Source organism: Trachinotus anak, unplaced genomic scaffold (genome assembly GCF_046630095.1).
Source record: "Trachinotus anak isolate AG129_WGS33_773 ecotype Australia unplaced genomic scaffold, CSIRO_AGI_Tana_v1 ptg000025l, whole genome shotgun sequence".
Classification (NCBI taxonomy): domain Eukaryota; kingdom Metazoa; phylum Chordata; class Actinopteri; order Carangiformes; family Carangidae; genus Trachinotus; species Trachinotus anak.
Window position 1 is genome coordinate 6,841,512 of NW_027273876.1, and position 26,003 is coordinate 6,867,514.

General features: G+C 41.7%; 2 protein-coding genes across 5 annotated transcripts; one reads left to right on the forward strand and one right to left on the reverse strand.

The window, feature by feature from the left end:
- Positions 1-1,592: 1,592 nt before the first annotated feature.
- msh2 (mutS homolog 2 (E. coli)) lies at positions 1,593-11,308 on the forward strand. The gene is made up of 16 exons (XM_071461783.1): positions 1,593-1,846; positions 2,751-2,899; positions 3,437-3,721; positions 4,299-4,445; positions 4,860-5,009; positions 5,300-5,433; positions 5,906-6,105; positions 6,887-6,996; positions 7,134-7,257; positions 7,883-8,033; positions 8,161-8,258; positions 8,525-8,770; positions 8,941-9,145; positions 9,226-9,473; positions 10,274-10,449; positions 11,037-11,308. The coding sequence occupies exons 1-16, from the start codon at positions 1,639-1,641 to the stop codon at positions 11,214-11,216; spliced, it is 2,811 nt and encodes a 936-aa protein (XP_071317884.1). The 5' UTR covers positions 1,593-1,638; the 3' UTR covers positions 11,217-11,308.
- A 1,429-nt stretch (positions 11,309-12,737) lies between these two features.
- fbxo11b (F-box protein 11b) lies at positions 12,738-25,547 on the reverse strand. Of its 4 annotated transcripts, none has more exons than XM_071461787.1 (22): positions 25,191-25,547; positions 23,805-23,968; positions 23,515-23,575; positions 23,105-23,246; positions 22,887-23,016; positions 21,207-21,290; positions 20,933-21,065; positions 20,668-20,774; positions 19,796-19,907; positions 18,673-18,779; positions 18,419-18,556; positions 18,109-18,326; positions 17,820-18,000; positions 17,543-17,665; positions 16,205-16,290; positions 15,998-16,074; positions 15,767-15,910; positions 15,368-15,478; positions 15,150-15,257; positions 14,935-15,043; positions 14,406-14,504; positions 12,738-14,234 (listed from the first exon to the last, which is right to left on the reverse strand). In XM_071461787.1, the coding sequence occupies exons 1-22, from the start codon at positions 25,276-25,278 to the stop codon at positions 14,105-14,107; spliced, it is 2,652 nt and encodes an 883-aa protein (XP_071317888.1). In that variant the 5' UTR covers positions 25,279-25,547; the 3' UTR covers positions 12,738-14,104. The 4 variants fall into 4 exon arrangements, with proteins under 4 accessions (XP_071317888.1, XP_071317887.1, XP_071317886.1 ...); XM_071461786.1 differs by having other exon boundaries at positions 23,105-23,249; XM_071461785.1 differs by having other exon boundaries at positions 23,494-23,575.
- Positions 25,548-26,003: the final 456 nt, after the last annotated feature.

Sequence of the window (26,003 nt, forward strand, 5' to 3'; positions counted from 1 at the left end):
TTAATAACTGATAGTTTGGATTGTGTTCCAGTTGTCAGGATTGGTCGTCCAAATGTAAGATCTTATCAGTCCTTCACCTCTAAATTTTGACCAAAAAGATTTACTGTTTTTACTGATTCAGTCTGTTTGTTCAAAAGTCAGGTTTGATAACAGCACAGTCTATTGAATGGATCGCCATGAAACTTTTTATAGATACTCATAAGCCCCAGAGGATGAAGCTTGTGGTTTTTGATGACAGGTTTATGATCATTAAACAAGGATAGTACAATGTTAAGTACAGCCAGTAGCATTGCCTTGAGCTCAAACTCCCCTGACATGGCTGAGAAAGGTAACCCTGTATTTAATTTGCCAATATTCTGGTGTAATGAGATGATATCATCATTTGACCCACATGTGAATGAACCCAACTTTTTATTTATCACTCATCAATCAGTTCTGTCACATGCACACACACCAAGTTAACAATGGACAATGAAAGTTCTTCTATCTTTCATCTTAGTAAAAGAGGAGGTTTACTTCTAGTGGTTTGTAACTGATGACATTAGTCATGCAGTTTCTTGGAATCATCGATGACTGCGTGTGTTTTCACTAATCCTGGAAAAAGACAGCATATGTATCACACGCTCTCACATGCAGGCATGGAATTACTTTTATACTTTTACTTTTTTCCCCTAAATTAACACACAATAGAGCTCATTTAAATACATTTTCTCAAAGTGCCGCAAATGTACTGTATACAACTTAGTGATATCCAAAGCACCAAGCTTTCCACAAGACTGGATCTTTTTTTATTTATTTCTTTTTTTCCTTTTTATAGTAGAGATTTTAAAACCAGTGACACCGCAATATACAACGCATGTGTCTAACTTTATGATCAACCAGAAAAAAACTAAACAATTTAACCATCCATCTTTGTTTTTTTTTCTTTTCTTTTCTATTCTATTACATTCTATTCTACTCTAAAATTAAGTAATAATAACAATTGAAATTTTCTTTTGGTTCACATCATAAATTTCGAAAAAAAAAATTATAATAAAAAAAAAAAGGAGTGGTTTACTATCTCAAACTGAAAGACGGGCAAGTTTATCTCTATAGTGCCTTTCAACAAGAAGCATTTCTACGAATAGCTAGGACACATATGGAATAATGACCTCAATCTTACAAAACACCATGGGTAGAAATATGCCAATTTTCCTTATGTAATAGAACCACTGAGAGTGGTTGGATTTGCATTTGCTATTACAATTGCTGCCAGAAATAGATATTGCTCAGATAGATTGATAATATATATATATATATATATATAATATATATAAGCTCATGTTTGAGTCAGTGTCAATAGAATATTTGGATACAGTTGGACACATGTAAAGTGGCTCTGATGTTTTGGACACCCTCATTTAACTATACTGGTAAAATACTTTCAAATATTGTGTGAAAAAGAAAGGTAGATTATTGTCCATGTGTTGAAAAACTTAATAATTAAAAAAAACAAAAACAAGCAAGAACAAAACAAAACATAAAAACACAAAAAGACGAGGCACTTCCTTATTTCTTGGTTTCGGTCTCTATGGGAACACGCCACGATGTCATGACGTGACTTCCTGTTTGTCCACAGCGGTGGCGGGAGATTCCAGCATGGCGGTGCAACCGAAGCAAAACCTTTCCATGGATAGTGCAGCCGAGCATGGCTTCCTCAACTTCATTTTCTCCATGCCGGAGAAACCAGACACCACTTTCAGAATATTTGACCGTAACGACTACTACACTGTTCACGGGAAAGACGCCATATTCGCGGCGAAAGAAGTTTTCAAGACGAATGGGGTCATCAAATATTTGGGCTCAGGTATCCTAGCATCTGTAACCTAGCTAACCTCGCAGCGAGCTAAATCTTTTAAACTGGTGGAGTTTGCTATTTGTAGCCTAAGCTGTGTGTTGGTGACGCATTTACTCAAGCTAAGCTAACGAGAAATGCATTGATTACATTAGCTGCAGTCATGAGGCCTGTACAACGAAGCGGGTTCAACAAACCCAGGATATCAGTTCGTTATCAGGCTTAACTGAACCCAACAACAAGCCGCCGTCCTGGTTAACCTGTGCTGCGACGCTGCTGGCTCAGTTACCTGGGTTTACCTAGGTAAACCACCAATACAGTGCTTTGGTAATCAAATGTAAACAATGTGATCACATGACTCGAATAAAAAAAGAAACACTAGAAATACTTCCCAAGTATTAGTCGGTGTAAGGCATCAACGCTGTCAGGAATCCCATGGAGAATCTGTAGGAAAGATGACCTATTTCCAGGTTTCTGATTGGTCTGTAGTTGTGCTTTTGTGTTGTAGGTTTTGATCTGATCCTCTGAAGTTAACTTGCCCCAGAGCAGGTTAGGAGTTGAGCAGAAGTTGCTATGGTGATTTTCCCCCGTAAGAAGTGAACCACTGTTGTAGGACTGAAAAACCTTGAATCCTGCTATGGATCTTCAGTGTTTGGTTCAGGCTTTTGTAAATTCACGTGTAAATATATGTAATCACCATTTGATACGATCTGTTTCCGTATTTAAACATGAATTAAAACCTGTCTTGTCTCAAGTTGTTGATTTCAAAAGTGTCTGTCCCCTCAACCTACAGATTTCAAATTAGGTTCACTGAGAGTTTTGGAAGGATTCAGACATTCCCCTAAAAATACATATAAATGCATATAAATGTATCCCTGTAGTTGTTTCTAATATTAATGAAAATGTTGGTCAACAGGGAGTCGCAAGCTGGAGAGTGTGGTCCTGAGCAAGCTGAACTTTGAGGCCTTTGTTAAAGACTTGCTGCTCGTGAGGCAGTACAGAGTGGAAGTGTACAGGAACCACAGCAAGAGCAGCAAGGAGCACGACTGGAAGATCGAGTACAAGGTATTGTATTGACTGTCGAGCACAGTCAGTGTGATTTGTTTGTTGAAAAACCCATGAACCTTTTTATATGAGTTGAGTTATGATGCTCTGTTGCTGTTCTACTTTCATTGAGCCAGTGCTCCATTATAAAATGTGTTCTGATTTTATGTTGCATGTCTTAATTAGTAGTTATTAATGTTGCCCTGTCTGGTCTATACTGTCTATACTAATATCACCCAGGCCTGGGTCATATTTGAAGTATCACAGTTTGACAGATGCATGCAAAAGTCATCAGATTTTGATTTGATGTTTGTAGAAATATACAAAAACACACTAACTCAAGGAATAACACGTTACAAATCCAGCACACTTCCAAGATGTTACAAGGCAGGCATAACTCATGTCACATGAATCTTAAAAACTGCAGGTGCCCTGTTTTGAAAAGTCTTAAGAAATATTGAATTCAAAGTAATGCTCATTAAAGTGCACAGTGGCTGTTAAATAAGCCAATACAATAAATGTTCTCTCCATTATTCTGCCTGTTTCCTCCACCCTCAGGCCTCTCCAGGAAACTTGACTCAGTTTGAGGAGATTCTGTTTGGTGGAGGAACCGGAGCAGAGGGCTGTGCGGGAGTTGTAGCTGTGCGCTTTGCTACGGGAGCTGATGGACAACGCGTGGTCGGGGTCGGCTATGTGGACGCAGCCCAGAGGACGATGGGTGTGTGTGAGTTTCCAGACAACGAGATCTTCTCCAACCTGGAGTCCCTGCTTGTTCAACTCAGCCCTAAAGAGTGTCTCTTAGCCCAGGGTGAAGCCAACGCTGACAGCAATAAACTACGAGAGGTAAATATGCTAAATTGAATTTAGTTCAGTGTAACTTTATTTATTCCTGCACAGGCAATTGGATTCATCATCTGATCCAACCACCCAGGTCAAGAAATACACACCAAATGAATAGAAGAAGAAATTTAAAAAAACACTGCTTAATTACTGTGTGTTGAATTGGCAAATTTATCAATGAATAAATATAAACATCTAAAAAAATTACAGTGTGGCAGTGTTAAAACTGGAGTGTCGGGCATAAACATAAGTATATGTGTTACATTCAAGTCCTTGCCAGACGAGTTCACCTAATGCTCTCTATGTTTCTCATATATATGTATTTATAGGCAGTGGCATCCAGAAATCTCCGACCCTTTCCCAGCTGCACAGTTTCTTGTATAAAGATACATTTCTTAACTTTTTGTTAAAACATGTTTTTTCCCTTCCTGGAATCAAAACATTTTTATGTAATTTATTTGGTTTTACTGTATAATTGTATATAAGTGAATCTTTTTTTTCCCCTCTGTTAAAGCGCTTTGTAACCGTGTCAAGAAAAGTGCTGCACAAATACAGGTATTCTAATAATGTGTGTGTGCAGGTGGTGGAGCGTGGTGGCATGCTGGTCTCTGACAGGAAGAGGGCAGAGTTCAGTAGCAAGGACATGGTCCAGGATCTCAACAGGCTGCTGAGAGCCAAGAGAGGAGAGACTGTGGCCAGCAACACACTGCCTGAGCTGGACAAACAGGTGAACAAGAGAAAAAGCTTCCTGACACATATTTCCATCAAGGACAACAAAGTAACAATAGTGAGGGGAATGTAATCTTACAAAATGACTGTCAGTGTAACAAAATAGGACATTTTTGAGATCGGATAAATTTGACTCTTGTTGGTTTTCTTGTCATGTGCTGAACTGAAACTATATTTTATAATAGGAAGTTGGTCTTATTATACTCTCCTCCTGCTGAGTTAAATTGTGGGATAGGAGAGGAGGTCGTGTGGCTCAGGTCAGATCTGTTGGTGGCACCTGGAAGTTGCTTGATATCCTCCCAGATCAAATTTGTCAGTAATGTTGTCATCCTGAGTGGCCATGCTGACCTGACCTGGGAGGTTAATATATGAAAAGTTTGACCTGAACCTGTGTGTGTGGTTTCATTCCCAGGTGGCTATGTCATGCTTGGCTGCAGTGGTGCGTTTCCTTGAGCTGCTCTCTGATGAGTCCAACTTCAACTCTTTCAGTCTGACCTCTCTGGATCTGGGTCAGTACATGAGGTTGGACAACGCTGCTGTGAGGGCTCTTAACCTCTTCCAGGTCAGTGACAGGGACCAGGTCAAAACCATTCTCTGAGATTTCCAGCCCCCTCCATACAAAACAGTTTTTGTAGAAATCGGTCCTGTGAGAGTTGTTGAAAGTGACGACTAGGTGCAATGTTACTATCTAAGACTGAACTTCCTCTGTTTTGCCTCTGTAATAGCAGAACACTTGACGTGGGTGTGGACATCATTAGATTTCTAATGATTGCTAATTGTAATACATGTTGTTGAGCCTCTTTTTGGTTCAGCAGTAGTTTTGAAACTCGCTATTTGAATTGTGTCCTCTAGGGTTCACCGGACGACACCAGCGGAGCGCATTCATTGGCTGGTCTGTTGAACAAGTGCCGTACGCCGCAGGGTCAGCGGCTGGTCAACCAGTGGATCAAACAACCGCTCTTGGACAAAACCAAAATAGAGGAGAGGTAATACAATGACGGGAATACACCGCTGAGATCAGACATTTCAGTGAGAGATCGGGTCATGTGTTAATGGAGTGTTAGCAGCTAAAATGAAGTTGATCAAAATCTGATTCTGTCTTATACACCTGCATGAGGCGCACATCTCCCAGCAGAAGTAGACAGAGGAAAGACCTGTTGATAGTCAAAACTGGAGTATCCTGCAAACTGTGTAGAAATACAGATCTGGCAGTAGCAGACATGCAGCCGGTGTGAAGACAGCGATGCAGCTGCAACACACACACAACACAGGCAGCGGGTTCCCGCCATCAGCATCAGCAGTTAACTAATATTAAAGGACTCAGGGCCAAAAAAGAATTGATTAATCTCTAATTGTTCTTTGAAATAACAGCGAAGTGCAATAAGTCCTGTGTCTATTTGTTGAAGGGCTGCAAGCATAGTCATTTTTATTATCCAACGTGTGTGTGCACGTGTGCAGGCTGGACCTGGTGGAGAGCTTCGTGTGCGACGCTGAGCTCAGGCAGACCTGTCAGGAGGACTTGCTGCGACGGTTCCCTGATCTCCACCGTCTGGCCAAGAAGTTCCACCGTCACACTGCAACGCTGCAGGACTGCTACCGGGTCTACCAGGCCGTGAGCCAGATCCCTGCCCTCATCACAGCATTGGAGAGATACTCAGGTACACAAACCTGCAGCAGTTACTGTAAACTGACTTGCCAGTTTATTAAGAACGCCATTACAGCGGTGTTTTTCTCCTCTCGTGGCCTTCACAATGGAGTTGATTCATCTGGGCACTGGCTCTACAAGATGCTGGATTCGTTGTGTGGGAATATTGAGCCCTACAAAAATGATTGCACTGTGCAGTTATTTTAAAACTGACAGCTGCTGAGACAGACTGAGCAGGCAGCTTTTAAAGGGTTGCCCAGTGGCTAACGACCACTGTTTGGCTTGGTTGCTTCCTGAAAAGGAGAAGGAGAGAAAGGGCAAGAAAACAGGCCAGACAGAGCAAAACAGGATTCACACCTGACATGGTCTTCAGCTGTTGTATCCCATTCAAATCCAATTAGTAATGACTTCCAGGATGACGTTTTGCACAACATCGCTTCACTCACATGATTTTCCCAGTCATAAGATGCTTTCTGATTGTTTGCTTAAGTCCGATCGAGAATCACTGATACCTGGTAGTTGTTATAAAACGCTTTAATGACGAGAGACGGAGGAGCAGATTGAAACTCTCTTATGTCTGAATGCTAAATTAGCTTGATTAGCTCACTCTAGGTTAGCACGAAGACCAGAAGCACTTTGCCTTGGGGACGCTCAGTTTAACATTGATGCCATTTACACTGCACACACACCCCAGTCACGTCTTTCTGAATTTATACATAGATTGCTTGATTTGTCCGACCTACATACTGTATATATTGATTCACTTCTGATCTGTGTGAGTCTCTGTGTTGCAGGCAGCTACCAGGTTCTGTTGGAGGCAGTGTTCTTGTCCCCTCTCAGAGACCTGCTGACTGACTTCATCAAGTATCAGGAGATGATCGAAACCACTCTGGACATGAACCAGGTCTCGTCTTTCCCATCTTTCCCATTTCTATACATGAGGAAAATGTAGGAATATTGTTCTGTGCTTTGTGTTTGCGTATTATCAACTCTCCACGTTGTTGACATGTTTCTTTTCTTGCACGTTGTTGCTGTGTGCAGATCGACCACCATGAGTTCCTGGTGAAGGCGTCGTTTGACCCGGTGTTGAGTGAGCTGAGAGAAAAGATGGACGCGCTGGAAAAGAGCATGCAGGCAGTGCTGAACAGTGCAGCCAGAGAACTAGGTGACACACACACACACACACACACTTATAACAGACACTGAGACTAAAATTATCTATCAATCTCACAGATGTGTATCAACAAAGTTCGATGCTGCATTTTAAGGTAGTGACTGCATGCGCACATCTGATGATGGTTTTTTTCAAAGCTGTGGTGTGATACAAAATGCTACAGCAAGTTGATAACCCCGTACAGTCATCATCTGATTAATCCAATTTTTGAATGTCTGCTGTGTAATTAAAGGTTCTCCAAGCAGAGTCGACCTAGCCTTTGAAATTCAAACTAAAACCCTAAACATGAAACAATGGCGTTATTCCCTACAGACATAATAAAGACAAACTTTGTTCTGTTTGTAGTTGTTATTAACAAAAGTTTTTACTGAAATGAAAATTTAGTATAGATTTAAAATTGGAGCATTTCTGCACTTTCGTCACACAACATTTTTGAGATTTTCAAGTGGGTCATGTGTTGGAACTGCTGATCTAGCCTGCTGCTACAGCAGCTGGAACCCAGATAACAGGCACCGTGCAGATAATGCTGGTCGAAGTTGAAAAATATTTGTTCTTTTTTTTCATACTCAGGTTTTTAATTTCAGTTTGAGCTCATCGTAGTAACTTTGCGTTCCAGGTCTGGATGCTGGCAAGACGGTGAAGCTGGAGTCAAACGCCATGTTGGGTTTTTACCTGAGAGTCACCTGCAAGGAGGAGAAGAGTCTGAGGAACAACAAGAAGTTTACTACACTGGATGTTCAGAAGAACGGAGTGCGTTTCACCAACAGGTCTGTGTCACTGGGTCACCACAGATTTAGATTCTAGACACCTAATGTCAGCAGCGGATAACCCCGCTCTTTCTGTCAGCTGATTGTCTGATGGTCCTCTTGCATGTGCACTTTCACATGTCTACAGTAAGCTGAGCTCTCTGAACGAGGAGTACACCAAGAGCAGGGAGGAGTACGAGGAGGCCCAGAATGCTATCGTCAAAGAGATCATCAACATCGCCTCAGGTGAGGATTCTCCCCACATGCTGCTCACTGTGTCTCATCAGTATGGCATTGATTGAATAGGACTGACCTCGTCTGAACCAAATGGAAATTATGATCTCCTGATTATGTGAAATTTGAAGTAACTGATTTTGTTCACATTTTCTACAAATGCAGATAAAGTGTACTGTGCGATTGTGGTCAAATGTCAATTGTTCTGGAGGCTGCACATGCTGCAGTCTCCTCTCTCTGTGATAATTCATTATGTGTCCAACTGTGTGAACCACCAGGTTACGTGGACCCCCTCCAGACGCTCAGCGACGTAATAGCGCAGCTGGACGCAGTGGCGAGTTTCGCTGTGGCGTCCGTCTCTGCACCTGTGCCGTACGTTCGGCCTCGCCTCTTAGCCGACGGCGGCAGGCGTATGGAGCTGCTGCAGGCCAGACATCCCTGCATGGAGACGGACGCAGACACCGCCTTCATACCCAACGACATCACCTTCGTCCAGGGAGAGCAGAGCTTCTACATTATCACAGGTGAAAAGAGGAGATGGATTTCAGGTCTCCTAAGTGAAACAGCAGCAGTAGCATGCAGTACTGAATTACAAGAATACTCTACTCAGCTTTTTTCTTTTTTTAAATTAATAGATTTTGTGGATACACATTGTTCCTCACCATCACTTAGTCACCTCTCTTCTTGTCTGCAGGACCAAATATGGGTGGCAAGTCGACGTTTATCCGGCAGGTGGGTGTGATCGCTCTGATGGCTCAGATTGGCTGCTTTGTGCCATGCGAGAAGGCGGAGCTTAGCGTGATTGACAGTGTCCTGGCCAGGGTGGGAGCAGGAGACTGCCAGGTGAAAGGGGTGTCCACCTTTATGTCCGAGATGCTGGAGACCGCTGCCATTCTGCGGTAGGTAATCGAGCACACAAGCTTGCTCATTAAACACAAGCGATACGAGCCTGGTCTCATCATCCGTGCTGTCCCTCCAGCTCAGCCACAGAGAACTCGCTCATCATCATCGACGAGCTCGGCAGAGGCACGTCCACGTACGATGGCTTCGGTCTGGCCTGGGCCATCAGCGAGCACATCACCTCCAAAATCGGCTGCTTCTGCCTGTTTGCCACGCACTTCCACGAGCTGACGGCGCTGGCAGCACAGCAGCCCACTGTCCACAACCTGCACGTCACAGCCCTGACCTCCCACAACACACTCACCATGCTGTACAGAGTCAAACCAGGTGAAACGGCAAACATTAACATGTGGTTTCACACAAGGGTTAGGCCATGAGTGACTTGTCTGCATCTTCTAACTTAACCTTTCAATGTTCCTGACAGCTTTATTTAGACATTCATGCAAAGAGTCACAATGCTCTTGCAATATCTTTATCACAGCAGAAGATCTGAGAGTTTGAGAGTTTCTCTCCTCTAATAGGCTGAAATGCTTCTCTTGTGACTCTTCTGATAAGCGTTCTGAATTTCACAATTATTCGATAGAACACAAGACTTCAGGGCTTTTGTTTAATTCCTGTTTTCACTGTAGCCTATTTAAAGCTGGATATGCATTCATTTATGGTTGCAGTTGGCATGAATGAAAGTTTATATAAGGAGCAAGACAACTGGTTTGATTGTGACTGTGGTTGTACAAATGTATTGTTTTTTTTTTCTTCTAATCTCACTCTGATTGCAGTTGTTACTTTTTGTTTATTTATTCATAATTCAGTCTGACAAATGTGAAAATGCCTTATTTTCTTATGTAGATTGCCTTTGTGGTGTGAGGTGTAGACAAAAAACCCAAAGGTGTTAATTTTACAGCATAATAAAATAGAATTTATCTTTGATATTTTTACTTTGGTGACCATTAATTGATTAGAAAAAGTATGCATTAGTTTTATTGATTAATTGCCGTAGTTAGACTAGTTGACTGTAGTTTGAAGATGCTCTTTGATTTGAGTGTTTTTACATAATTTGAAGAATCAGTGCATCATAGTGTTAATTCCAAAAAGTCTCCAAACTAATGCGGCCCAAACTTTGCGTTCAGGTGTGTGTGACCAGAGTTTTGGTATCCACGTTGCCGAGTTGGCTTGTTTCCCACCTGCAGTTGTTGCCATGGCGAAGGAGAAGGCGGAGGAGCTGGAGGAATTCCAGGAACCTGCAGGGGAGAAGTCCGAGAAGGTCGATGAGCCTGAGGCCAAGAAACGACGGACAGACAAACAAGTGGGACTCAGTTTTACTCTACCAGAACATCTCGCTGTCATCACAACACAGACATATGATCCTGCATAACCACATTTTGTCCTGTCTGATGTCGACTGGTCGGTCGAGAGATTAGGAACAGAAAATGTTCACACTTTTTATGAGGCATTCTGAAGCCACATATGAACACTTCATAAATGGTTTATAACAGACTGTAATAAAACAGACAAATTGGTGCAGTTCTCTTGTAGTAAACGTAAAGTCATCACAAACTTTACTATGGATTCAAGTATTTAAAATACTCCTTGTGAATAGGGTTGGGCAGTACAGCCTAGAAATAATATTGGAATGTTTTTAGGCTATATCGCGATATACAATAGCGTACAAAATTATAAAAGCTTTTTCAGCTGACCCCAACCTTCAGGTGAGCTGAAGGATTAAATGTTCCTCTGGTTTTCTGTAAATGTAAATGCACTCATGAGGCTGAGCAAAGCTGTGTTTCTCTTCAGGGTTCCTGAAGAATTTACACTCAATAGATTTTTTTGTCAACAACAGTAGTTTGTGCTTTTTTTTTTTTTTTAAACTGATGCCCTTGCTGTCTCCTTCAGGTGGGGGAAAACCTGATCCAGGACTTCCTGGAGAAGGCAAAGTCACTTCCTGCTGCCACCATGAGTGACGAGGAGGTGAAGGCAGAGCTCAGGAAGATGAAGCAGGAGCTGGTCGCCAAAAATAACATGTATGTCACAGAGATCCTTGCACGATGTGTCCCTGTAAAAATGGACCTGTGATTATGTGCTCGACAAAGATTAATTTCATATACTGCAGACAAACACTAGAGCGCTTTCACTGTATAGTTTTTCAATAAAGAATTGTTCCTGGATGTGCTGTGACTTTTTCTGACATGGTTATTTATGCACAACATGTTGCGCATCAGTGTCTGTGTAATGGCTGTGTTAAAGAATAACTGATTTCCTTGGAAACTGTGTGATGAATGCACTTCAAACATAATGTGAATAACAGTTCTGAGGAAGACACATTGTTTTCCTTTAAAAGTGCATAGGCTAACATTATTGTTTTCCACACTGAACGTCAGCATGCTACACTTGATTGTCAATTCATTAGGAAGTTAAACCTAGCTAAACCTAATTCAGTCCGAAATCTTCCCTTCACGAAGGTTATAATGTTCAATTATTGAAACTGGTTTAAAGGGGTTTAGATTCACTTGTATGATTTTGGAGGCTGTATTTTGCTCTGCTGTTGAACTGTTCTGCATCATACAGAGGTATTTCTGTTATTTATCCAACCCCATGGATGTGAACAAAATAATACAAATTACAATTCAACAGCACCACAACCCGCAGACCTAAATAATCATACAGTTAAATCAACACTTCTTTCACAGTTTCAACATAAACTGAACATTATAACTTCAGTGGAGGAGGATTTATTGCAGGACTCTTGGATTAAATTGCAATTTCACTCCCACTCTGGGATCTACAGTATGATATTTATATCCAAGAGTGTTTTTGTTTTTGAGGGCTGCTTTATGAATTCAAATGCAGATGTTGTTGATGATGTGTGCATAATTTTATGCACGGTTAACCAAAGTTCATTTTCTCTGGACTTTAACACTTCTAAATTTGTTTTCTGTAGTAAGTATCAAGATCTCTTACTTTTATCTGCAGCCACCAGGTGCTGTTGATGACATTTTATAGACCCAACAATCAATCCATAATAAAAAATTAGTTGTAGACCCACAGAAAACAGCAGTACTCTGAATATGTCAGACTTGGTGGAAAGCAGCCTCTGCTACCGTGATTAGAAATTGCTTTTGTGCATACATAGGCAGCTTTAAAAGACTTGAACACGTTTCAGGTTAAGATTGCCTGTTAGTTGCCTCTATGTACGAATGGCAGCAGAGTTTGAGATTATCAATCATGCTTCACCCCTAAACAGTGAAAACACTGGAAATATCTCATAGGTTTAACAAAGGTCAGTTACAATGGATGCTGTAAAAGGAAGATCAGCAGCTGTTACAGATGAATAATGCAGAGGTCTGCTTTCTCATTAGCAGTTTTCCAGTCAAACATCCTGTTTCTACAATCTCTACATTTCAATATTGCGCAGCATGTTTCATAATGAGGACCCGCGACAACCAACAACAAAGTTTTTGGGGCAGTTACTCACCTGCCAAAATGTTACCTCTGAGGATACTTGAGCAGCACTTTCTTTAATAAGACCTGGAGTTTATTGGTACCTCTGCAGGATGTGGATTTCATCATGGGGAGTAAATTTACAAGACAGACACCTCTGATCTAATAAAGTTTTATTTTCTTAGAAATGGCCAGTTTCCTGTTTTCTTTTTTTGTCTTTCTAAGAAAGTATACCCCTTTTTGAATTCCAACTAGCATCTACATAATGGTTATTGAATACTTCACAATATATTAAGTCTAGATGTTATGGTACATGCATACGATTCAGGCTGCATGAGGAGCCACAGTCACCACGATACACGGGGGAGGGAAGGGGAGAGGACGTGGGCGGGGGGCTGCAGATTGACTCATCAGTTCCAGTTCAAAGGAGCTCTGATGCCTCCTATTGAAACCCTCTCCACAAAACACTGACTGCATCAACTTATAAACATATACACACACACACACAATCACACACACACGCACACACAACTTTCACTGTACGCAACACACATTTACACACACACGCATACACACCTTTATACAACTGTGGAGCCCCTCCACCTGCCATTGAAGCTAATATACTGGAGAGGGTTTTTAGTGTTTAAACGAGATTCTCTTTCACAGAAAGAACTTCACCACTGGGACGTTTGAGTTTCTGCAGTTTGCCTGGGTGTCGGGGTGGGAGGAGGGATGCTAACCAAAGAAAAATAATAATAATTATAATAATATATAATAAAATAAAAGACATTCAAATACAGTCAGCTTTTTGCTTGAAAATACAAAACTACATGAGAAAGCATTGAAATAAAATCCATTGATCAGAACATATTTAAAAAAAAAAAAAAAAAAAAAAGCCCAAGTGCTCCATCACACACACACAATCTTGTTCTTTATCCACACACAACAGAGCAACATCCTCCCATCCGTTGCCTAGTTACAACCACCTGGGCAGCCAATGGGAATGGCAGCTGCGAGGAAGCAGGAAGTCTCTTTGACAGCAGTTCTTGTGAAGAAGAAGTGGGCATGGGAGCGGAGGATTAACACCGGGTGAGGTGGGTAGGTGGGGGGTGGGTCTTCATGTGCTGCCAAAGGGGCACAAGCCGCCATCGGCAGCCCCTCTGCGTAGCCCTTCTCCCATCTTCTCTGTCTACAGACTGCAATAAGAAATACTCGAGCGAGGAATCTCTTGTGGCCTTTCTGTCAGTCTACCCTCAGCTCCACTGCTCCCTCTAGTGGAGTCTGCCTCCGCTGCGGCGAGTCTGACCGCAGCGGGCAGGAAGCTGCTTCCTCTGCAGCCTCTTTCACCTCGATCCCATCTGAGAGCGCCGCATTCATAGAGTCTCTCTGGGTCCTTATGGCTGCAAGTGGATGTGTGTATGTGAGTGTGTGTGTTTAAGTGTGTGTGTCTGTGTGTGTGTGGCTGTGTGCAATGTAATGTGTTTGTATGCTTATGTGAGAGAGTGTAACTCGACCGGATGCCTTCAGTTATGTTGCAGCGTGTTGGACTCGATGGGCGGCGCCGAGTCATACAGAGTGTCTGTGTCGTGTGTGGGCTCTCCGGCCAGCGTGCACGGGTTGGACAACGTTCCTGCTCCGCAGTCACAAAAAAACCTGAGGGGAACAGATACCAAGGATTAAGAACCAGAGTCCCTTTGAGTATTTTCAGATTGAAAAAGGATAATTTATCTATTTCTTTTCAGTTCATATTAAAAAAAAAAAAAAAAAAAAAAATTAATTATCCGTCAATAAAACCAAATGTGAGGGAGGAAGTAAAAGACTCACCGATCGTGCCGTATAAACTCTACATCATGCCCTTGGTGGCATTTTTTGATGCAGTTAACACAGATGGCGTTCCTATCTGTTGTATTACAGGTGTGACATCTGCAGAGACAAAAACAGATTCATTCACATAACAGGCAAAATAAAAACAAAGACAAATGATTAAATGGGAGACAATTCCTTACTTGTGCTTTTTGACTGTTGCTAATCTGATAGACATTTAACCATTTCTTCATTGAACAGTTTCTCAAACATAGGGCTACAACAAACCGTTATTTTCATTATGATTAATTTGCTGATTAATCTTCTGATGATTTTGACATCTTCAAACTTCTTGTTTTGTCAAATCTTTAATTTACTGTCACACAACTCAAGAAAAAGGAACGAATCCTCACATCTGGAAGGTGGAACTAGGTCACGTTTGGCATTTTTGCTTAAAAATAACCAATTGACTAATCAGTAATGAAAATAATCGCTAGTTGCCATAGCCATAACCAGTTTTATTCTGAACCTTTTATCTGATGTAGTTTACCTGTAGAAGTCGTGCATGGGGTAACTGGTGTAGCTGGAGATCTTGTAGAGACACTGTCCTCTGCTCACCGCCTTCTCAATGGCATCTTGGTTATTCAGAATCTTATTATCTGACAGGAGAACGACAGAAAACGAACAGATGAGGACAGGTAGAGAGCAAACAGCACATCTTAAGGTCAGACTGGGCTAAACTTTTAATCCCACAAAGCTACTTACCTTTCATTGTGACGTTGACTCCAGAGGCCAGAAACAGGCCCCCAAAGCGATTGTTGAAGATCTGGTTTCCCTCCAGCGTGGCTGTGGCGTGGTTAGTAATTTCAATACCTGCAGAAGAAAAAAGAACAGTCTGCCATCAGCACCAAAAGGAGACATAAAGGTGTAATGTTATTTACACCAATATGAAGTTGATTTTGGAAAAAAAAAAAAAAGCTAACCGGCAGCGAATCCATCAAAAATGCGATTCTTGCGGAGAATTGGATGGCTGTTGGTGCTGATCAGCACACCAGCCTGAGCGTTCCTGAAGATGTCGTTCTCTTCCAGCAGACCTACAGAGAAAAAGATTTCATAACATAAATGTACAGGAGCAAAACCTATACTATAAATAAGCAGGTGCAAAATCTACACTATAAATTTACAGGGGCAAAATCACGAACAAATACCAAGGTAACAGGAAAAAGATGCCATAATTCTAGTATCAATCTAAACGTTGGAAGTTAAATAGTATGTTGCTGTACTATTAGGTTTAGGAAGAAAATTTCAGAGGCTATGTGGCGCTCTCTCCATTTTCTGGCTGTTTGCCCTTTTGAAGACGTTAACAGATTGCACTGCAGTACCTCTGCCTCCATTGAAAATGCAGATGCCTCCATCTCTGCCATCATGGATCTTATTTCTTCTCAGTGTGGGGTTGCTGTCCGTCTTGATCCACACGCCGGCCATGGCATTGTCAAAGATCTCATTGTCCTCGATGAAGCCCAGACCTGTTACATTAAAGAGCAGGATTAGACAAAGAAGTGCACATGTGCACTAGACATGAGACGGACAAAGTGATGGAGTAAAACACAGACCTGAGTTGTAGACTAAAATTCCTCCATTCTGGCCTCCCCATATCTTGTTGCGCCTGATCTTTGGGTTGCTCCCCGTCCTGTCAAGATTCAACAAAGGTTATTTGAATCATTCACAAGAAAGTGGGGAAAAAAAGAAAAATTAGTAATGTGCTTAAGAACTGATGTAGTGTCTCATATATATTACTGCTGGAAGGGGGCAATTGTTACCTTATTTGTACACCAGAGTACATGTGATTGTAGATGTCATTGTCTTCCAACACACCATGCCCGTTGTCATAGAAATATACGCCGACCTAGAAGAAGGGGGAAAAAACCAAACAAACAAAAAACACAAAACACAACACAGAATTAACACAAGAAAATATAATACACATTTCTTAAAGAGGTTAAAAAAAAGGCACAGTAAGGACATTGTCGATATACACTGTGAATCAAATATACTTTTCCCCCCCAGATTAATAAAGTCAACAGGAGTAGTCGGGGTAAAAATACTGCATCATTTACATTTACCAAGCTAATTCAGAAACAAGATTTTTTGGTTACATTTACATAAACAGAGTAGCTCAGGTGTTTACTTTTTATCCTCAAGCTAAGAGCTCACTAATTGTGTTTATATTAACTTTGACATCCAGCACTCTAGTCTCTCCGTTTCCAGTAAAATCCAATTAACAAAAATATTCCTGTTAACACACGAAACACTTGAGTAAAAGGGCACGTACATGGTGCAGTAAAGCTATCATCTCAGCACAGCAGGCATCTTACCAAAAGTTAATTAAGAAGCATCCCTGGATTGTCTAACTGCAACTATGGTGTTTGTACACGTCAAACCAAAGCCCGATTCCTTCACAGGATTTCTGCAGCGTTCACCCAGTTAAAATGTTTAGTGTAATACCACATAGAATTCAAGTTGATAGCAATTTCATCAAACCAGATAAAGTATGAAAGCACAATGGAAACCCAGTATGGACCACATGGCCTAGAATCAAAGCAGTATATAATACTCATTCCTAGCAATAATAAAATCTACATGATCTAGACCTGAATAAGCAGCACAATATGGATGACTGGCTTGAATTGGGACAATGAGCTTCCTAGCTGTTGTAGCTAGCATTATTGACAGTTTGCTATAGGTACTAATGGTGCTGAATGACACTCCAAACAAATGATAAAGGTCTGAACAGCCTCCTGCAACACAATCCTCTGTCAAAACAATCTTACTTTTACTTTATAGGTGTATAACATCTCAGCCCACAATGGAATACAAAAACATTAACTAATATCCCAGCCACTGGCAGGCAAGAGAAAATATTTAAGACTTTTGTAAATTTAATTTTAGACATTTCAATATTTAAGACCTTTTGACAAGGATAAATTCAATGCTTCAAGACATGCAGATGCCCTGATTAATAACTACTTTTAGATAAGAAAATGTTATGTAGCTGTTCATACAGTGCTCACTTTGTTACAGCTGGTTCTAATACTTGCACAGTTTATATGGGTTTCCCATGACAATTGTTTGAGTATGTCTAACTGTGTCCGTTTTACCTGTTTGCCACTGTGGATGCGGTTCTTGCGGAGGACAGGAGTGCTGCCTGTGGTCACCCAGACTCCGGCCAGTGTGTTGCTGTAAACCTCATTCTCCTCGATCACCCCCTGGCCTTTCTCATGCTGAAACGTAAAGTAGTAACAGCTTGATTAAAAAAATAAATTACAAAAAAAAAAAAAGATGATCAAACCATCTTGCTGGAAACACAGTGTTTAATTCTCAGCTATATTTTAAACAAATACCATACAGACATTTCACAATGATGAGTGTATTTACCACGTAGATGCCCCCATGCTGTCCGTCGTGGATCTTGTTGTGCCGTACAATGGGGCAGCTGTTGGTTCGAATCTGGATTCCCGCCAAGGCGTTACCATAGATATCATTACTCTCTATCAAACCCCGCCCATCTCCAAATATGTACACTCCTCCTTGGTTACCATTGAATATAGCGTTTCCCCTGGTTATAAAAAAGGAAATAAACAGTCACAATTTTGATCTAAATATGCAGATGGAGCCATATTTTTTGTGTTTGGTATCTGTTTTGTTGTGAAGTGTGTGTTCGTACCGTATCGTCGGGTCACTGTTGGATGTGATCCAAACACCGGCAAAGTTATTAGCATAGATTTTGTTCTCTATAAACTGTCCCCGCCCCTTCTCATGGACGTAGATGCCTCCCGTTTGGCCATGATGGATCTCACACCGCACCACTGTGGGGTTAGCATACGCCTTCACCTCAAAGCCTGCTATACGGTTTCTATGGATGTTACAGTTCTCAAAGTAACCCTGAAACACAGAGAAGACGACACATTTGAAGGATGGTGTGTGAGGTTTCTGCAAGTAAAACATATGAAATGTCATAGCTGATGTGTATTTACCATGCCGTGATCAAAGGTGAACACTCCAACATCTCGTCCGTGGTGGATGTGGTTACGTCTAATGATGGGATTACCATGGTTTTTCACCCAAATTCCCGCTAGCGCATTGTTGCTGATTTCATTGTCTTCATAAATCCCCTGGAACAAAAATAAATATTCGAGTAAGAAACAAAGCCTGTATGAAGATTTCTCTGTGGAGGTTTGTGCATTCATGGCAAACCATGAGTGTTACTGTTGAGTGGGAAAATTTTTACCTGTGCATGGTCTGTAATGTACAGCCCAACGTTCTCACAGTCGCTGATGTTGCAGTGTTTGATGGTTGGACACGCTCCCTGGCCACTCACACATACGGCTGAACCCACTACACACAGAGGAAAACAGAGGGATCACTCTTCAGGAGGACTGCAAGTAATGATCACTTTCACTATCTATCAATTGATCAACAGTCAAAAAACCAAAAGCCATTCAATTCACAAATGACAAACACAATCTAATTCTTACATTTATGAAACTGAAACCAAAAAGTTGTGTGTTTTTTTTTTTTTCATGTTCATGAAAATCTAGTCACCTATATACTATAAATATACTAATCACACATGCGCATAGAGTACATGAGACATGTAGGTAACTGCTTTGCACACATTTTTTTGTATCAGGACAAGAGTTGTCTGGAATCCACCATAAAATGACAGCTTGTATTACTAGCAAACACAAAAAGTAATACTGGTATCTCAGTGAAGGCAAAACTGATGTACTAGTTACCAAAAAATATCCGATTTTTTTTTCAGATTTCACACTGAAAAATGCTCCTGAGACATACAATTTATTGTAATGTGACAAGATATTTCCTGCTACGTGGTTTAATGAAGATAAAGCACTTTATTAAATGACATGAGGTGATAAAAACAAACCATGAATACACGAGTGTTTTAACGTGCAATATTGGCACAGATTTTCCAGTTCTGAAATCCAACGACCCCAAATTTTTTGATCAGAGAGAACAAATAGTCATAATAAAAGTAGCTGCCAAAAAAACTACTGCTCCAAGGCTTCTTGGTTTCCAGTCCAAGACCCGAATGATTAATTCAGTCTTTCATCCTTGGATGCAGTTTCATAAGGAACACACTAATCATTTAGTAACACACCAAAATGAGGGACACTGTGAGCTTTTCAAACAATAGAAAACCATGGCTCCACACTGCTGAAGACAAAGTACACACAAACACCTGCACAACATCATGTAAAGCTACTTTAAGCTAATGCTGCATTTTTCAAAAAGGTGCTAAATCATATTTACAGCCATTTTTGAAGCCGCACAAGTGTTTGTTACTGTGGCCTCCACCAGCTACAACTGATGGGGGTGTGTGTGCGTGTTACCTGTGCACGTGGAGCGGATGATGCAGTGGTCGATGTTTGGGCTGCAGTTGACTGTGATCTCCAGACAGTGGTGGGCGTTATGGTGCTGCGCTGACTTATCATCAGGATTAAACTGAGGAGAGAAGAGCAGCAGAGGTCAGACGAGTTTACTGACAACACGTCAAGCTTCGGTCCACCCACCACATCCACACTGGACAAATTAGTGCCACTGATACACGCAGCTGATTATAGGACCGAATCGGAAAACACTGATGTCTTACACTTCAGGATACAGAAAATTGTTCGATTCGCGTGGACTGTGACAAACCCAATCTCAACATATGTAGTACATAACTCAATGTGATACAATGCCAGTGACAATTTAATCAGATCATTTAGTCTCATCACATCCACCCCACCACTGCCTGAGCTCTCAAATATGGCACATGGTTTATTTATACAAATCAGGTGATTAACAGCTGATCATCGAACCAACCTGAAACGGAGACATTCACAAAATAAAACATCTGGCAATGAAGTCAATCAAGTTCAATGAACAAAACCATCACTCCTGTGTAATGATAAATGATACATTTTCTTGTTCGCTAACAATTTGACTTAGTTATCAGGACCCCATGAGCATAGTCACAAGGCCTGCGTTTGTTGTTCAACTCAATTCTGATTCTTACTTACAGCACGTTCTCTTCAAACCACACAAAAACACAGGAGACTCCATTAGGGAAAAAAATATTTTATCCTCAACTATGAAAAAAAATAAATAAATTAGAGACTATACTGGACTGTCCTATTGTATATTCCCAGCTATATTATATACAAGCCTTCTCCTGGTTTGGGTGAAAACAACGCAAGGAAAAGGTGAGGTCTGTGTTTACCTTGATGGTCATGTATCCCACATAGGCATCCTCTGAGCCCTCCATGAAGACAAACGTAGAGTCTCTAGTATTCTCTATCACCACCTTGTCAGCTACTTTACCAGGAGCTGAGAGGACAGCAGAAAACACTCATTAACACCGGCAAACACATGGACATAAACACATCTCAGGGTGTATCCCCCAACTTAAAAGAGATGTTGATTGCATGAGGCAGGAACGTCAATGTAACATCTTATGTAGTTTTCAGAGAAGGCAACATCCTTACCTGCACCAATCATGGTGATGGGGGACTCTATGTAAATCCACTCGTCTGTGTAGATGCCAGAGTGAACAAAGATTAGACCGTCAAAGTGGGCCTCTTGGACTCCACCCAGTGCATCCTCAATGGTGTCATAGTACTGCAGGTGAAAGGCACAAACTTTTTCAGGCAGATTATACACACACCTACAATGTACCACAAGGCATTTCACAAAAGCAAGGTATTTGCAACAAATATCAGTTCTCAAGGATTTCCCTTTAACTACAAGGTTTCAACTTACGAGCATGTTCTCTCTGCCTTTGTATCTGCCAGGGTTACTGTAGAAATGCTCAGCAAAGCCTGGTTTTACATGGGCACCTTTGTACTGCAACACAGAAAACACCAAGGTCATTATATGTCACTGCCGATTACCTCAAACATTAATGTGGTCCTCGTATAACCCGAGCATCAAACTATCCTTTCCCAACATTTAGCATAGCAGGTAAGTTTGATTCAAATGCTGTTTCTTTGGGCATTAAAGAGATGTATTTGAATAGAAAACAGAACAAAACAAGAAAGTGTCACAAAAGGCTGTGAACACAAATACTTACAGGAAAAAGTCAGAAATTATTTTTTTTGCTTCCTGTCCTGTTAACCATCTCGTGTCCCCTCAGATTTATCTCACAACTTCTTGTACGGGTTCAGATAAAAATATATTTGCAACCCACAAACCTACCACAACAGATCAACAGCGTATGCAGAGCTACACACTTTCTCAAACATAGAATGATTTAAAGCTGTAGTCTCCCTGTTGACTGGTTGGTTGATATGCTCTCATCTGACCAAATTCTCATTGGTGGGACTATCATTGGTGTTACTTTCATAAGGAGAAATGTGCATCAATCAACAGCCTTCCAGGATTAATTCATTATTTTTGGTGTTGGGAAGGAGAGACTACCTATGAAAGCAGCGGCATAAACACTCCAATTTTTACAACTTTTAACTCGCCCAATACTAGTTTTTTTTTATGTTTGTTTGTTTTTCATTTAGGCTATTAAAGCTAGAGTGGCTGATTTAGTCAATCTAGAGATAATATTTTTGGATTTCAAGTAAGCAATGCAGTAAAGAATTAGTAGAACAACTGTAAAAACTTAAGAATTACATTATAATCAATAAAGCAAATATGTTTGTGTCCCATTAGCCTGAGGAGCTTAGAGATTGTTTAGTCTGAGAAAAGCCCTGGATTGATATAATCAGATAATGAGATGAGCGTCCCTGTAACGGGTTTTACACATACTACTGTTGACATAGCCTTAGAACAACAATGTGAAAGCACAAACAGACATTCAACTAATCTGATCTGTGGATGAACTGAAAGCTGTGAGAATGAACTTCTGGCAAACACTGTGTGTGCAGTCAAAAAAATAGAGGCAGAAGAAGAGCCTGGCTAAGGAACTGCTTTTCAGAAATTCTGATAGAGTGGTATGTTGATAAAACAGTGAGAAGAGGTTAAAGATGAGCAGTTAAGTGAAAGCACTTTTCAAAATGGATTTAATGTACATGTACACACAACTAAATCTGTCACACTTTGTTGTTTTTCCATTTCATTGCTTACTGTTGCTTAATCGCATACAATTTTCTAAGTGCTTGTCCTTGATATCAAGTCCAGTAATAGCGATGTTTCCTTTTTGTTGTACTTAAAGTGATATTTTAAAAATAAACACACGGACATTGATTTACTTTCTAATGTCTCTGATGTGCGTATGCAAAGATTGCACTCTTTTCCCCAGGTCTGACATTATTAGCCTAGTGAGTGGCATGGATTTTATTACAAAGCATTATATGATTTTGCAGAACTGGACATTATTTTTAATATATACAGAGATAACATAAGGACGGAATAAAATAAACCAGGTCAATACCAAGATATTGAAGCACCTCTGTGAGCACTTTCTTCATCAAACTATGGATACCAACTCACCAGCTGTTGGAAGCTCTCCTTCCATGGGTTTGGGTGTTCATGCTCCTCTGGGCTGACCTGGTAGAACCTGCCTGGCTCAGGGTGCATCATGGGACGCGTGTATTCAAAGACCTCCATATATAGACGCTTCCTACAATATTAAATACCACACAGAATGTCAGTTGTCTGTCTATTAATGCCTGTGATATTCACAGAAGAGTTTCCATCTCAGCACTGACCATAGGATGGGGTCGTTGGCTAGCTGGCTGAACCTCTTGCAGACACAAGCTGCCTGGCAGAGGTCCTGTTCCAATAAGTAGGAGAAGATCTTCAAAACGACCTCATCTGGAAGCTTCTGCTGCAGATATTGCTCTGCTGGGGCTGCTAAAAACACACAAGTAGACGCACAGACACACAATCCTAATGTAAGCTTTAGGAAAAATCTTTCACTCTGAGCACATTAAACTACAGAGTTGTGTTATTTAATAGATTGTAAAATAATACAATTTACCAGAACAGAGAGGGGGGAAAAATCAATATAGGTTCATGTTTTAAAAAAAAAAAAAAAAAAAGAAAAAAAAAAAAAGCTAAAACTATCCTTGCCCAGCTGCTGAGATTTAACACACACCTGGCAGGTCGTGGCTCTTACCGGACACTCGTGCCCGCTTGGCTCGATGGCCAAAGGCCTCTGTTGATGAAGTAGAAGCTCCCTGTAAAAGAGGGCAAGTAGGACATCAACTTCATGCCAAGATTCAAGCACTAAGTAATCAAGTGGGAAATTTACTGCTCAGTCACAAAATCATTGTTCCTTCAGAGAAGGACACAATCAATCAGCAACTCACTCTCATTCACACATGCAGTATGGACACACACAAGTCTGTAGACATGGAAGCTGCAGTGAAATACATTAAAAAATGCACTCGAATGTTTCAGTCTTACCTCCATTGGGCTCTTGCTGGGGCAGGCAGAGGCGGTGGCAGAGGCAGCAGCGGTTCTCTTGGGAAGCAGGGTTTTGCGTCGAAGCTGGTAGGGACTGTTCTGAGCTCCTGGACCGGATTCCTCAATAGCCATCTCTGCTGCAGCTGCTGCAGGAGCCTCCTCATCTGGACGGAAAGGCAAACACATTTCCTATACATCCACCACTTTCTGAACAGGCACTTCATTGCACAATTCTGCACTATGGAACAACACCATGCATTTAAAAATAAATAAATCACAGGGTAATCCTGTAAGAACCACCTGTCTTTTATTTAATCAAACACCTATAATTACACCAGTGATTGCAAAAAACATTTAAACCACTGGCATTATTATTCTCCTTACCATTACTGACACAATGGTGTGCATTCAGCTCACATGCTGTATGCACACTGCGCAGGCTAACAGACAGGGTAATAGTTGGTAAGGCAGACAAAGGTTACTGATTGATAATGGCAGATGCACCCCCTGCAAGCAAATTACCACTCTTTCGTCTGTAGTCATACCCAGCTGATATCGGTCAGTGTGCATTTGTCTTAGAGTCATACACAGCCAGAATCAGACTCATCTTTTATGGTGCTGTCAAATTAAGGGCCGCAGATGAAGTCGATCAGACGTGCGGCTAATGGCTAAAAACCGAACTGCGTAGCTGGCAAATCCGCGGTGTAAACAAATCAAGCTACGGCTAGCAGGCACCGAGAACAAGGAAGGGGATATGGGTTCAAGTTGGTGGCTGCGCTTGCTTCAGACCACAGCCCCAAGCGCACAAAATGGACACAGTGAAATCATCCAAAATCCCACCGTATCATCTATCACAGCTGATCCGTGTGGCCTCTTGAAGCTGGGGCAGCTAGCTAGCATTGCCCCCGTTCGCTGCTAATGTTTTTGTTAACGTTACACCCCAAAAATGGCAGTCCAAAGACACCGCAGATTTACACCCTCAGAATTGTTAGTGACAGCTGGGAATGCAACAGCCGAGCAGACATGAGAGACTGTGGTTATAGCGTGTGAAGTCGATCCCTTTGCCTCCAGCTGGGGGTTACCTGAATATGCGCTATTAATGTTAACCGTATAGCTACATACGCATTACGTTAGGCGAAGACAACCCCCAACCTCCACCTAACCTGGTAAGCTAGCTAGCGGCGTTAGCTAGCCCCAATCACTCAAGCCAAACAAAGCGCGGCCTGGCCTAAGCCACAGAGCAAGAAGCCTCGGTTTTTCCTGCTGAACCCGCCGCCTTTCAGTGCACAGAACGGACCGGTGAAGTATAAACGAGGGTTACGCGAAGGCTGCTATCCCCTGACACGGCTTCGTCTTAAATCATTAGCCGACCGTGGCCTAGCTTACCTCTATCCCCGTTGTTCCGTTCGGGCTGCACCGGGCGCGGCCTCGACACTCGCCTGGGTCTCCTGTTGGTGGCTCTGACGGAGTTCATCTGGGGAGTTGGTTGTTGAAAAATAGACTGCTATCCTCGACCACCCGCTTCCAAATTTAGCCCCTCGACCCAAACTACCACCCGGACGGCCTTCTTCCCAGATACACCCAAACAACCGCGATCAAAAACCCGCTGGTATTTGGGGTGTAATCGCCTTTTTTCTCTCCGTGGTGTTACAGCTCCCCCCCTTATCGCCGCTCGGTGCCAGCTCCGTCTCGGTCTGTAGCAGGAGGAGCCATTAACCCACACGGGAAACAATCGCGAGAAAAAAAAAAAGAGCAGAGTGTCCTTTCGACCAATCACATCTGGCGTTTTATGAGCGGCTCCTGCAATAACCAATCAGGAGCTCCGTTTCAGACGCCTTGACAAACCTTTCTGTTGGGGTTCGGAATCGGTCAAGCGGCGATTTGATCAATGCAGGGACACTCCAGCGGGCCCAAAATAATGTGCTTTTTGCAGCCACAGGGGTCAGTGTCAGCCGCATAAAATGGATAAAAGGACTGGGGCTCCATGCTGGTGTAATTTGTAACAGTGTGCCACACTGACTAGGATATTATTCGTTAAATGTTAAAGCATTTCCACAATTTAAGTTCACTGTTACTACATTATTTACAAGAGGCAAATGGCCCCGTATTTGCCTAATTATTTTCTTATCTAATAAACATGATCGGATTATGAGAAAATAAGCCCCTTAGCGCAGGCAACTAAAAGGGCCCCCACCCTTC

What these genes read in the sequence shown, in the direction of transcription:
- msh2 (XM_071461783.1), top strand. Translation starts at nt 1,639, where the DNA reads ATGGCGGTGCAACCGAAGCAAAACCTTTCCATGGATAGTGCAGCCGAG. An exon ending in GGGCTCTTAACCTCTTCCAG is followed by an intron (nt 5,010 to 5,299) that starts GTCAGTGACAGG and finishes TGTGTCCTCTAG; the next exon opens with GGTTCACCGGACGACACCAG. An exon ending in AACGACGGACAGACAAACAA is followed by an intron (nt 10,450 to 11,036) that starts GTGGGACTCAGT and finishes TGTCTCCTTCAG; the next exon opens with GTGGGGGAAAACCTGATCCA.
- fbxo11b (XM_071461784.1), bottom strand. Translation starts at nt 25,278, where the DNA reads ATGAACTCCGTCAGAGCCACCAACAGGAGACCCAGGCGAGTGTCGAGG. An exon ending in ACGGAACAACGGGGATAGAG is followed by an intron (nt 23,969 to 25,190) that starts GTAAGCTAGGCC and finishes CTTTCCGTCCAG; the next exon opens with ATGAGGAGGCTCCTGCAGCA. An exon ending in TACTCTGGTGTACAAATAAG is followed by an intron (nt 16,075 to 16,204) that starts GTAACAATTGCC and finishes GAATCTTGACAG; the next exon opens with GACGGGGAGCAACCCAAAGA.